A 14,022-nucleotide genomic window follows, 5' to 3' on the forward strand; every position below is an offset into this window, starting at 1 on the left:
CCCCCAACCATTTTGTTTGATAATCGTTTCTCTGTTAGGGACACCAGCAGTTAAAAGTGTAGTGCAAATAAGTTTATCTTTACGAACAGCACTTTTTGAAATCCTCTACAAACTCAAACTTCAGCCACTTTTGAAGAAAAGACCCATTATTTTCTACAGATATAGGCAGATACTGGCCCAAGTACTGTCTTGTGAAATGACCCAAACATGGAGAAGCAGTTGGAAATAAGAACAGGGTTTGAAGTATTTTGTATTCTCATTTTGTATCCTCCCTGGGATCTTGGGATGAAGGGCAGTATAAACAAACAAACAAACCTTCTGAAACCATCATGACTGTTTGCTGATCACTGAGTACAGGGCCCCCTTCTAATGTATTTAAAGCACAAGCACATGTCAAACACATTGCAGGATGTAAATTGAAGAGCTGGCTAGTTGGAGGGCATGAAGAATGCATTGTGATGCTGCTATCCTGGCAGAATGAGGGCAGAGTTCCTTTCTCCTGTGCAGCAAGTGCAGCACATAGAAAGCTGCCTTATACTGATTCAGACCACAGGTCTACCTAGCTCAGCATTGGCAGCAGCTCCTAGGGGTTTCAGGCAGAGTTCTCTCCCTTCCCTACCTGGAGATTGAACCTTCTTGAGACCTTCTGTGTGCAAAATAAATGCTCTGCCACTGAGCTGCAGCCCCTCTCCAACAGTGAGACTTCTTGCAGGTGGGTTTTGATCTGTTCATCTGCATCAGCACTGTGAGAGCGGCCACATTAAAGCGAGATACCTTGTTTCCCTGGCATCAGTCAGCATTCCATGTGTTGTAGAGAATATGATCCTTGTTTCTCAAAAGAGTACGTTCAGTATGCTTAAGGAATCGAGGAGCAAGATATTGGCCTTGTTCCAGTGACTTTGTGCACTACTCCAGTGGGTGCACAGAGCTCCCCTCCTTGTTCATTTCAATAGAGTGGGCAGCTTGTGGTGTAAATATATGGACCTGCCCTCCCTGCCTCCCGCCAGGTGAGCAGGGCAGCCCATTTGCTGTGGAGAAGCACTAAATTACTACGTGCTTATTCTGTTTGAGGAGCTGGTCTCATTTGCTCAGTTTTGCAAATACATGTGTAAATAGCAAATACGTTCCAACGCTATACACATTTTAGCAGGGTCTTAATTTTCCTAGATTTGCCCAGAAACCTGTAACCTTTTATCGACCTGTGTTCTAAGATTGATGTAAGAAGGGAAGCCCAGTTTAAACACCCATTGTTTTTTATGGTGAGCCATCAAGAATGTAGCTATGACATTGCCGCTTCCCCAAAATATTATTGGAGCATTATAACTTTAGATACCTTTCAGAGGTCTGAAATGTGTAACTGTTGGTATATTATAAGCTGTAAAGGTCATTCCCCCCCCCCCCACGCACACTTTAACAAAGTAACCGCTGCCAGTGTTTGTAACACCATTTATACCAAGCATCCCCAAACTCGGCCCTCCAGCTGTTTTGGGACTACAGTTCCCATCATCCCTGACCACTGTTCCTGTTAGCTATGTATGATGGGAGTTGTAGTCTCAAAACAGCTGGAGGGCCGAGTTTGGGGATGCCTGATTTATACCAACAAACCAAGTACGGTCTTCACTGTCTCTTCCCTAAAAAGATACTGCAGAGATGGGAAAAGTGCAGAATAAGGCAACTAAAATGGTCAGGAACATTTTCAGCCTTGTGGAAACCCTTAAGCATTTGAGACTTTAGGAAAAGAAAAAGGGGTGATGTGGGACAGGTAAATTATGTGTGGCTTGGAAAGACTAGATGGGTGGGTGTGTCCTTTTGGCTTTGCCTTGGGGTCATTCAGTAAAATTGGGCACTACCTTATTTTCATATGTGTGTGTGAGTGTGTGTGTGTGTGTGTTCACACCCACCCACACCCATGCCTTCATCAAAAAGAACCAAGGAAAGTAATTCAAAAGGGACCAAAGAAAGAAGTGTGTGGCTGACATGCAACCCATAATTAACTGATTAAATTCCCTATTTTAAAATGTGGTGATGGCCATGGGCAGGTGGCTTCAAGAGGCAGTGGCAGGAGGTGGGGATTAGTCAGTCTTGAAGGGTGTAGGTCTTTCTACAACCTCCCTGGCTAAATGGAACCCCTAGTTTCAGCAGTGTTACCTTTTGGGATTTAGATTCCTGGGGACAAACTGAAGAAGAAAGCCTCATAGCCTCTTTATGGGTTTCTTGGAGGTTCCAATGTTAGAGATGGGATGCCGGACTAGAGCAATGCTTGGTCCACTGAGGCTTCTCCTAGATCTTGACCATACTTTTTGACACTACGCTCTTTTAACTGTTTTTGTCTTACTATATGAGTCATTTTTAAATCAGAACATAATTTGGCTTCAGGCGTTTACTGCTGGCTTTGCTTTGAAATCACTCATATCTCTAGTATTGTGCTGTACCTCACTCATACTGCTCTCCTTACATAAAATATTTCTTCTTCTTCTTGCTCTTCATGGGATTCATGGGCTTTAAAGACCATAATTTCTTTGGTAAGGTGTCATCTCATTTGGGGAACATTTGCAAGGGCATTGCATTGTCTTTGAGCTTTTTCACATTCTGCATCTCTTCTCTGTGTTGTAACACAGCTTTCATCATCAATTATACGTAATTTAAATTTGTAGTGTCAACTTTAATCGATTTTCAACACTTGTTGTTTTAATACAATTTATATTCTGCAAGAGCAGTTAAACATTGGATTCTTGGACTGAAAATATTTCGCATTCTTCTTCTGGGCTTCAGAGAGCCTACCTGTTGAACACTTTAAAAGTCCAGCAGCAAGATTTAGTTTTGAAAACTGCCGTTTCAGCTATTAAGGAATCAGGTGCTTAGATAAACTCCAAGAACAATCCTACCTGCATAGGTTGTTCTTCCATTTTTATATTTTATTGAAGGTTTGACAGGTGGCTTGTAAACCATTTTGGAAATGTTCATTGAGAAGCAGTATGCAACTCTATTAAATAAATGATTGAATACATTTCAGTGGAGGAAGCTAATCCATGTGCAAGCAGGGCAGTTTCTTCCATTGAAATTAATGTGGAGTCCCACTTACATAGTAGCCCCACATGAACCTCGGAGCACCATACACTAAACTCTGTATCAGGGTACATAAGTTTGAGAACTAGCACTTGCACTAGTAATTTCAATGTTTTTAAGCTGTTTACTCTGTTCTGTCTTTGAAAGGAATGGGTCGTGAAGTTGAAAACCTTATCTTAGAAAATACACAACTGCTAGAAACCAAGTGAGTAACTTTTTCAGCTGTTGAACATAGAATTGCTTCTGCTAAACTTGTTTTAAAATTGATCATGAGACTGGTTGTTGGTTCATAAAGGATATAATCAATTATTCCCAAGGCCCTTGTTCCGTATATCTAGGTGACAGATGTAGGTTAGTTGATGCTTTAGGTGTTTGCACTATTTTGATCTCTAATGGCTAATATAATTAATATAATAGGCTGTCTAGTCATGCTGGCCACATGACCCAGAAAGCTGTCTGTGGACAATCGCCAGCTCCCTCGGCCTAAAGTGAGATGACTGCCGCAGCCCCATAGTCTTCTTCGGCTGGACTTAACCATGCAGAGGTCCTTTACCTTTTACCTTACATATTCCTTTAGTTCATGAAAGGTACAAAATTACAAAAAGCACAGGGAATCTCAGAACACTAGAGCTTGGGTTTCTAAAGTGTAGCTGACCAATAGCTTCAAGACAGTCAGAAACAACTCGCCCTCATTCACTAATTTGTTTGTTCCCAAGAGCAGTGCTTTTTTTTCTTTAAAAATGTTTAGGTTTACTCTCATTTTCCTACTTGAAATACTGCCCCTCAATGAGGCCAAACTTAGATTCACAAAATGTTTAGGGGTATGTGTACCCCCAGAAAAAAGCACTGTCCAAGAGGATCTGCTTAGATGTCGCAGAGCTAGACTAGTTTAGGTGAGGTTGGCGCTTTTGGGGCACAGGGTTCACCAACCCTCTGGGGCCATACACAGTTGTGGAAATGGCCAAAAGAGGGCGTGGCCACTCAGCACTCTCACATGTGCGCAGACACCCACAGGCATACTGCCCCCCCCCCCAGGTGTACAGATCAGATAAGGAGGTGGGTTATTGCCCAGTACTGTGTTCACTTACTGTATTTTTTGCTCTATAAGACGCACCAGACCATAAGGCGCAATTAGTTTTTGGAGGAGGAAAACAAGAAAAGAAATATTCTGAATCTCAGAAGCCAGAACAACAAGAGGGATTGCTGCAGCGAAAGCAGCAATCCCATATGCTGTTCTGGCTTCTGGGATAGCCGCACAGCCTGCATTCGCTCCATAAGACGCACACACATTTCCCCATACTTTTTAGGAGGGAAAAAGTGAGTCTTATAGAGCAAAAAATACGGTAATCATTTTTGCTGCTGTCAAATTTAGAGGGGTCCTGGGGGGCAATATTAGACACACACACCCCAAACTGAGTGTTAGACAACCCTGAGCTAGTCCAATATGGCATATTATACTATTTGCCGAATCAAAACAAATGTTGTAAAGTAAGTTTTGTACAAGCTGTTGCAACTGACGCTATGAATAGAAACGGGACACAAAATATGAATCTGGGGCAGCCAGTGCCAGCGTAGTGCTGCGGCAATTGTTCCATCAGTGCAAACATTTCAGCTTGCCAGATGTGGTGATGCACCCTCCCCATACTGCTCTGGGGATTCTCCTGGTGGAAGGCATAGTGCAGGCTTCCGCTAGTGGGACTCATTAGTTTAATACTGCCCAAAGCTAGTTTTGTAAGTGGGGGGAGGGGCATAACTCTTTGCCGCTTGAATTCCTGTGATGGGATTGAAATAACGGTAGTAAAAATAAATAGATCAATTTCTGTGATACTGGTAAAGGTAAAGGGACCCCTGTTGTGACCAACTCTGGGGTTGCGGCGTTCATCTCGCTTTATTGGCCGAGGGAGCCGGCGTACAGCTTCCGGGTCATGTGGCCAGCATGACTAAGCCGCTTCTGGCGAACCAGAGCAGCGCACGGAAACACCATTTACCTTCCCGCCGGAGCGGTACCTATTTATCTACTTGCACTTTGATGTGCTTTTGAACTGCTAGGTGGGCAGGAGCAGGGACCGAGCAACGGGAGCTCACCCCGTTGCAGGGATTCAAACCGCCGACCTTCTGATCGGCAAGTCCTAGGCTTTGTGGTTTAACCCGCAGCGCCACCCGTGTCCCTCATGTGATACTGGTAGAAATGACCTAATTACAGCTATCTTCGTTGTCTTCAGAAATGCCTTGAATGTGGTGAAGAATGACTTAATAGCAAAAGTAGATGAGCTCACCTGCGAGAAGGATGTGCTGAAAGGAGAGCTGGAAGCTGTAAAACTGGCCAAACAAAAGCTTGAAGAGAAGAACAAGGAATTGGAAGAAGAACTTAGAAAGTGAGTGTAATCCGCTTGTTTCATGTACAGCAGAGAAGATCTTACCAGGGATTCTGCAACTAACTTCATTGATAACTCTTGCATCTTGTTTAGAGCCCGAGCGGAAGCAGAAGAAGCGAGGCAAAAAGCAAAGGAAGAGGATGATGTATGTAATTGCACTGGCAGCTTTTTATCTAATCCTGTTTCTTATTTGTGTAACATTGCTCTTAAAATACCCTGACCTTTTGAAAGAGTTTTTGAGAAGAAGTGTGCCCTTGTCCTTTCTTTATCTGCTGCAACTCCTCCTGCAGTTGTAGAGTGGACTATGACATCTGGGGGATGCTGAATTAGTCTGCTTCCTCCACCCCACCCCTCCTTTGGACACCAAGGGGCTGTGAGGGGCCGCTTCCATTGTTGGCACTGTTTCTTCCCATTACTGCACTTTATATATAGCCATAAACACCTGTAAATTATTTCGAAACGACTGTCTTAGGCCCTTAGTGCAGTTCATTGGTGATGGAAGAGAAAGTAACTCCTCCTTAAACTGCACATAATTTGCTACGTGAAGCATTCTTGGTTCTCTTTTCCCCCCACCCCCATGTGCAGAGTGACATTCCTACTGCTCAGAGAAAGCGATTCACTCGGGTTGAAATGGCCCGTGTCCTCATGGAAAGAAATCAGTATAAAGAGCGGCTAATGGAGCTCCAAGAAGCAGTGCGATGGACTGAGATGATACGGCAAGTGCAGTTTTCTTATGCTTGTTCATAGTATTTTACGGTTATGGTTGCAATGCTGGATAGCGCTCTCTCTCTTTCTCTTTCTCTTTCTCTTTCTCTTTCTCTCCTTCTCTCATATAATTGCAGTGGGTTGGACTAAATAATCCTTTGGTCCCTTCCAACTCTACCAATCTGTGAATCTGTGAAACTGCTGCTATTATTGTACAGTGGTACCTCGGGTTAAGAACTTAATTAGTTCTGGAGGTCTGTTCTTAACCTGAAACTGTTCTTAACCTGAAGCACCACTTTAGCTAATGGGGCCTCCTGCTGCCGCTGCACCGCCAGAGCACAATTTCTGTTCTTATCCTGAAGCAAAGTTCTTAACCCGAGGTACTATTTCTGGGTTAGCGGAGTCTGTAACCTGAAGCGTATGTAACCTGAAACGTATGTAACCCGAAGTACCACTGTATTGCGTTGTGGAGAGTAGATTATTTTTAACAGTCAAGGGGGCCGGACCATCAAAGAGGAAGGGCTGTAGCCCTTCTACATACTTTGCATGTAGAGCATCCCAGGTTAACTTCCCAAGTAGGGCTGAGAGAGTCCTGCCTGAAAGCCTAGAGCAGTGGTTCTCTCTTTTTTTTATATAATAATTTTTATTGAATGATTTTTATGTTACAAAAACAATACAACCATACTACCACTAAATATAATTAAGAAGTAAAAATTACATACATCAATATTTAGTTTGTTATTTGTTATTTACTGTCTTATTTCCTCCCAAACATTCCATACAAAAACACACATATGTGCAGAGACCCACACACCCACACCCACACAAAAATTGATAATAATGAAAGTAAATATTTTCCCCCTTTTATCTTCCAAAATATTTTATTCAACTTTGACTTCCTGTGGTTCTCAATCTGTGGGTCCCCAGATGATGTTGGACTACAACTCCCATCATCCCTGAGCTCTGGCCTTGCTAGCTAGGGGTGATGGGAGTTGTAGTTCAACAACATCTGGGGACCCGCAGGTTGAGAAAGGCTGCCCCAGAGAGTTGCTGCCTGTCAGGGCAGAAAATAAGGAGCCAGTGTTTCTCAAGCTTGTGTTTCCAGCTGTTGTTGGACTACAACTTGTATCATCCCTGACTTCTGGTCCTGCTAGCTAGAGATGATGGCAGTTGTAGTCTGGCAACAGCTGGGGACCCAAGTTTGAGAAACACTGATCTAGATGGACCAGGCAGCTTCATACCCTCCCCACCCATTGCTTAGCTCTTAGCACCCCCCCCCCCAAAAAAAAAGCTGGGCACACATTTAGTATCATATCTCTGAATGAAGAGATGGTGCTTGGCAGACAGACTCCAAGGAGATGATCTGCAGCAGTAGGAGGGGCGTACTGCACCTCTCACTTTGAACTTCTTCCCTAGGCACTCCTGTACTTTTAACATCTCATTTGGCTGCCACCTAATGGTTGGATGTGATTGCTGCAGTTTAGTTTTACTATGGAAAGATATTTAGACCTCTTTGTGACTAAGTTGACTTGTTTTGCATGAGCCACATTCTACCTTGGAGCAGTCCCCGTATTCCTTGCACATGCAGCTTTTGCAGCCATAATGCTTGGTACTTCCTCTGATGAAATTATTTTGTACACTTGGCTGTTTGAACTGCTTTCCTAATGCATGCATGAGGTGGACAAAACCATCATCGAGCAGTGGATGATCTTGTCAGGAACTTAACCTTCTGTAAAATCGAACAAGTGAACAAAAAAACAGATTGAAAAGCGCTTGATGCCCTTACACTGTTTACCATTCACCAGACAGACTTCACCAGATATATGTTTGTGTGTTTTTAGAGGATGAGCGGTCAAAATAGTAACTTGAATTTTTAGAATATCCAGATACTAATTTTGTTGAACAGTAATCTTACTTCATGTACAACTAAACCCAGAACAGGTTTAGAGGGCATGTGGCAGATACACAGGAAGAAGTGAAGAATGGAAATGTCTTTCTGCTCAAACAGGCCTTGTTCTGCACACACATGCCCCACTTAGCACTATGTTAAATTGCACCCTGTTTATTCAGCAATCCCTCCCCACCCACCTCATCAATTTAATAGTATTGTATCTTGCAATCAGACAAGAGCCATTTGCTACTTTGATGTGTCGTGCAGAGCATTCTAGGTCATCCTATTGCTCAGCTAATTAGCTTTTGATTTTTTTTTTTCTTCAGGGCATCACGAGAAAATCCAGCCATGCAAGAGAAGAAGAGATCAAGCCTTTGGCAGTTGTAAGTACTGAAACGCAATCAGATGCTGGTATTATACACAAAAGCCATTTTTGTTTCTTTACTGCGCAAGGAACCAATAACAACAAACCTATTTTCTCTTTGCCATCTAGAATGCCAACTGGGTAAGACTGACCTTAAAGACAGATTGTAAGATGCATCTTGCAATGTTGGTTATGCACTTGGCCGAGAAACATGACTGCCTTAATCTAATTGTGGCATTAAAAAAAAGAAACCAGAATTCTGACACAAGAGTGCAGAGTTTTGTTAGCAGCTGTTCTATGAATATGAAAGTAAACTGAAGTTTGGGTAGCTTTTGGTGTGGTTTGCATATAATTTCAAGTACCCCAGAACTTGGTGTGAGAATTTTTGAAGTGCTAATTTATGTTCCTTGTTCTAAACGTAATTAATGAAGCCAAATGTGAGAGAGTACTAAAATTGTGAGAGATTAATTATTGTGTGATTAAATATTAAAATCTTGTGGATCCCAGAAGTTATTTTGTTTAATACTTTTTTGCGGTTTAAGATTTAATAGAAATCTTTGGGCTCCTGTCTAAATAGTAGTGAATCTGCAGGACTTGGATGTGAAGGTGCTGGATTCTTGTGGAATTGTGTTTCTTTTACCTTTATTGTAGTTCATATTCTGAACTGAAACCAATCTTGTCCATCCCTGCCTTTTGCTGTGGGGAAACAGAATTCATTGAAGTTATGGATCCTCTATATCTGGACTCATAGTCTGGTAGTCTAGTAAACTTGTACTCTGTGGCATACACATGATATACACAATGATATTTAGGTTACATGAAATGTTTTGGGCAAACCATCTGCAATCCTTACAACAATCTTGTGGGCTATGCCAGATTTATCTCCATGTTATAAATAATGGTGAGATGGAGGCAGCATCCTGCCTAAGGAACATTTACCAAGCTCCGTGATGAGTTGTGTGACTTACGGAGCAAAGCTCATGCTTTTAATCACTATGGCACATCAACTCAGATAATGATCAAACTGCTTCTGTGCCTATAAGTTTTGGGGAAACTATACTGTTTATCAATGCTTCAGAGCCTGAATTACTGAGTGGTGTTGCCTATGGTGGCCTTAACTATCTCGGGTCTAGAAATTTGCTATACAGATAGAGAAGCATTTCAGATTTTCAGGCGCAGGAGTCCAGCCCACCCTGTGACCTCAGGATGAAGGGCAGGCAATAAAAAGATGGAAATTAAAGTAAATACATGAAAATAAAAATAGGAACCAGCATCACTTTTTTTTGTACCAGCCCTGTATGTATATAGAAAGCTGTTTTTGACACCACATTTTCAGACACCAGAGCATTCTCTAGCCCCTGCGTAAATGCCAAGTCTTTATCTTCATTCTTGGCCTGGATGTGCATGGAATAGTTATTATGATTGTTGCAAGCGTAATGCTGCTGTTCTGATGGTGTGAGCTGTGTGGGACAGTTAATGGCTGCTCTGTTTGGGCCCATTCCTTTCTTACTATGTTTCCTTACTCATTGTTGTACATTTGAAGCCAGTTTGGCTTTTGGGTGTGTCTGTGTACTCACATGCCTCTACTTTTTTTGTGGTCTCCAGTTTTAGCAGACTATTCAGCTCATCAGGCAATACTGCTAAGAAACCAGAACCACCAGTTAATGTTAAGTACAATGCTCCAACCTCCCACATTACTCCATCAGTCAAGAAAAGAAGCAGCACTTTATCCCAGTTACCCAGTGACAAATCAAAAGCCTTCGATTTCCTCAGTGAAGAGTAAGACTTGCTTTGCTTATACAAACTAAAAGTATGCCAGCAATATAGAATTATTTGACTATATCAGCAATGCCAGCATGTATTGTAGTAGAAATATCAAAACCAGGGTTCAGGTTGATCAAACCTTGAAGTATTGGAATAACAGATAGTAGCTGTTGGATTTTTATGGACAAAAAGAAGACTGTGTGCTTAAATGTGGTAGCCTCTGTTGCATAACAGTTACAACAATTTATTCTACTTATTATATTATTATGCTTGGGGGCTGCATAACTAGTTAGCATGCCATGCCAGAATCTTGCTTGTTCTCAGAAATATCCTCGCCCATATTTATCTAGTTATCTGGTCCAAACATGGAATTAAGCAGTACCCTTGTCCCTTTATGATACTTCTGTGTAAAATAACCCATGATATCCATACAGCACACACTAATGGGAAGGGGTATACCTTAAGTATAATGCCCTTTACTGCCTTACTTGAACTAATGTAACTTGTGCTTAAAATCCCTCATTGCCTTTCAGCACCGACTTTCATTTCTTCAACAGTGTTTCCATTCACAGTGCTCAGTTTGTATGTTTTGCCCAGGTAGAGCTTTTGTTAACTGTGTTTGCAAAGTTAACATGAATCAGAGGACGTAGGCCAGAAACGCATGTCACTGGTGCTCTGATGTATCTGTGGCTGGCTCCTCCCGGCGCAGTGAAAGGTGCTATAATCTGTACAGCTCTAAATGGTTTAGGACCAGAGTAGTTCAGGGACAGTCTCCTCCAGTGGTACCCCATTAGGAACCCTATGATCTTATTAGACCAAAGGAGCCAAGAGAGAACTGAACTGGGACCTTTGAAAAGTTTGCCAGGATATGCACAACCTCCTAACAACTTTTGAAATTGCTAAAAAGTAGCCCAGCTTGGTTTGGGCAAATATTTCAGCAAGCAAAAGAATGTGGTTGTGGAGTAAAGTGGGGCGGGGGGCAGGAAAGCGCTGTTTTCCTCTCCCGTCATAAAACTACACCAACAAATACCAGCCAGTTCTATACTAACTGAAGCCTCCATACAGTTTTGGGAGGCACCTTCATGTAGAGAACATTAGAGTAGTCTATCCTTTAGATAACAGAAGTCTGAATCAGCATTGCCAAGTCCTCATCAAATAAAAGTGTTGCTGTCCTCTCGTCAGGGGTTGGTAGAAGGCATCCTGGGTTTCCAGGTATAACCAGAAGCCTCTTAAGGCTGTTAATGTGAGAGATGAAGGGGTGGAATGGAAAATCCTCTCCATGATTAGAATTCCCAAATCCTCAGGTCATATGGCCTGATTGTTACATTAGCCTTTGGGTGGAATACAGAATATGGGTAATTTAAAAAGACCGTCAAATTAAAGCTTTCCACCATACCAGTTTGGTTGCAGCGTCAGACGTTGCTTCCCCCTCTTCATCCAAATACGTTACCAGATGCAGACTTCAGCAGCAGGTTGTGCCGGAGAGCCATGCTGCCCTAGAAACCTTAGAAGTATTGTGCTGACAGTTTCTCACTGAGAGAAAAAAACAAGTACCTTGAAGGAAGTATGGTGTCCGGGGAGTAATACAGATTTCACTTGCGTATTAACTTTGAAAAACCTCTTCTGCCACCCCCTACATAACTTTGAAAAGTTTTTTGGGGCTAATGGGGATTGGAGCCAATGTGGTGTAGTGGTTAAGAGCAGTGGACTCGTAATCTGGTGAACCGGGTTCGCTTCCCTGCTCCTCCCTGCTGGGTGACCTTGGGCCAGTCACACTTCTCTGAAGTCTCTCAGCCCCACTCACCTCACAGTGTTTGTTGTGGGGGAGGAAGGGAAAGGAGAATGTTAGCCGCTTTGAGACTCCTTCGGGTAGTGATAAAGCGGGATATCAAATCCAAACTCTTCTGGAAGATATAGAGGAACTTGGAATTTTTTTTAAAAAGTGTCCTTCCCTTTTGCCAAGGTCTGAGGCCAGTCTTGCCTCACGTAGGGAGCAGAAGAGAGAACAGTACCGCCAAGTGAAAGCCCATGTTCAGAAGGAAGATGGTAGAGTGCAAGCTTTTGGTTGGAGCCTTCCTCAGAAATATAAACAGGTATTGTGTTATCAACTGTTCATCCCTGTTCATGTGTTTTAGTTTGGGGATATTGTGGTGGCAGGTCACCGAAGGCAATTTCATTTTCAGCAAGGTGGGAAACCTGTAACCCTCCAAATTCCATCAACCTCAGCCAAAACACGGAGCTATTTAAAATACCTGTGCAGATATTATCATGCCTACAAATTGCCATATAGAATTATTATTCTTAATTATATTTCTATACCACACTTCATCTGAGGATCACAGGACAGTTTACAGTATAAAAACGCAAAAATGCATACTACAGTGATACCTCTAGATACGAACGGGATCCGTTCCGGAGCCCCGTTCGCATCTAGAAGCAAACGTAACTAGCGACGGCATGTCTGCACGCATCGCTTCTCGCCGCTTCTGTGCATGACGTCATTTTGAACGTCTGCACATGCACAAGCGGTGAAACCCAGAAGTAACACACTCCGTTACTTCCGGGTTGCCGAGGAGCGCAACTCGAACACGCTCAACTCGAAGCGTATTCAACCCGAGGTATGACTGTATAGAAAGAAAGAAAAATAACACACACACACCAGTTTGAAAGGCCATAGATTGTTTAATTAGCCAAAGGCCTGGGAGGAGAGGAATGTTTTTGCCTGATGCCTAAATACATGTAATGAAGGCACCACACAAGAATAATACCCTGACAAAGCTAAAGCAAAATCGACAATTAAAAACAGCAAGTCTGGGGCACTTTAAAGACGAGCAACTTTATTGTGGCACAAGCTTTTGCGGGTAGCAATAATGTTAAGAGTGGCCATTCATAAAAATTAAAAAGATGTTAAAAACACAGGCATCCTGGTATTGGTAAGCCAAGTAACAAATGTAGAGTGATAAAAATCATTTATCTCCACAAGTTGATAGTGTTGAACCTCTCATCAGTTTCACATTGCAGTCTTTCTTTAAAACCAAGTATTACCTAAAGCCACCTTACAGCTTCACAGAAAACTAAAGCACCCTTGAAAGGTTTAGAAAGTATTTTAAAAGCCTAGTAAAATGAAGGCAGGATTAACATAGTGCAGGTATGGGACTGAGCAAAGCAGTTTAGCACTGCATTGTGAAATTCCAGGGCTGCTGCTGAAAGGAGACCTAAAACAAGGAAACCCTAAGCAGGGTCCCATCTGAACCCAGGGACCTGCATGTTACACAAAGGATTTCTGGTTAATAGTTGAAGGCAATTCCTTTGTGGTGATCACAAAGCGTTGGTGATCTGTGGAGCTATCGTGTTTACTTGTAAACATGAAATCTGGAACTAGTTTAAACTGGGAAGTTGGGCTTTCTTTATCCTTCTTATTAAAAGGCAGAATTTCCCCATTTAAACACAAATGCTGCTGTTCAGAAAGAACAACTAGCAGTAAAAGGTCACTGAGCTGTGGGAAGAGTGGGATGGCTTTGTGTTCAAACCTCTTTGTAATGGAATGTTGTTACTGCACATTTTTCTGAAGTTTGAGAACATGTGTGCTACCTTGCATATTTTTATGGAAAATGTTTCAAGGTCTTAAACCATGGGTAGACAAACTAAGGCCCGGGCCCCGGATCCGGCCCAATCGCCTTCTAAATCCAGCCTGCGGGGTGGTCTGGGAATCAGTATGTTTTTACATGAGTAGAATGTGTCCTTTTATTTAAAATGCATCTCTGGATTATTTGTGGGGCCTGCCTGGTGTTTTTACATGAGTGGAATGTGTGCTTTATTTAAAATGCATCTCTGGGTTATTTGTGGGGCATAGGAAG

At 42.5% G+C, this 14,022-nt stretch overlaps 1 protein-coding gene across 4 annotated transcripts in view; it reads left to right on the top strand.

Annotated features, from left to right (window-relative positions):
* SPAG9 (sperm associated antigen 9) overlaps positions 1-14,022 on the top strand; it is an 85,933-nt gene that overhangs the window by 50,882 nt on the left and 21,029 nt on the right. For all 4 annotated transcript variants that reach the window (XM_079967371.1, XM_079967372.1, XM_079967370.1 and 1 more), the window contains 7 exons: positions 3,214-3,271; positions 5,289-5,441; positions 5,535-5,586; positions 6,027-6,157; positions 8,364-8,420; positions 10,007-10,180; positions 12,129-12,258. In XM_079967371.1, coding sequence (XP_079823497.1) covers positions 3,214-3,271; positions 5,289-5,441; positions 5,535-5,586; positions 6,027-6,157; positions 8,364-8,420; positions 10,007-10,180; positions 12,129-12,258 — 755 coding nt within the window. The remainder of the gene's footprint in view (positions 1-3,213; positions 3,272-5,288; positions 5,442-5,534; positions 5,587-6,026; positions 6,158-8,363; positions 8,421-10,006; positions 10,181-12,128; positions 12,259-14,022) is intronic.

This window comes from Podarcis cretensis (assembly GCF_951804945.1).
Source record: "Podarcis cretensis genome assembly, chromosome: 2".
NCBI lineage: Eukaryota > Metazoa > Chordata > Lepidosauria > Squamata > Lacertidae > Podarcis > Podarcis cretensis.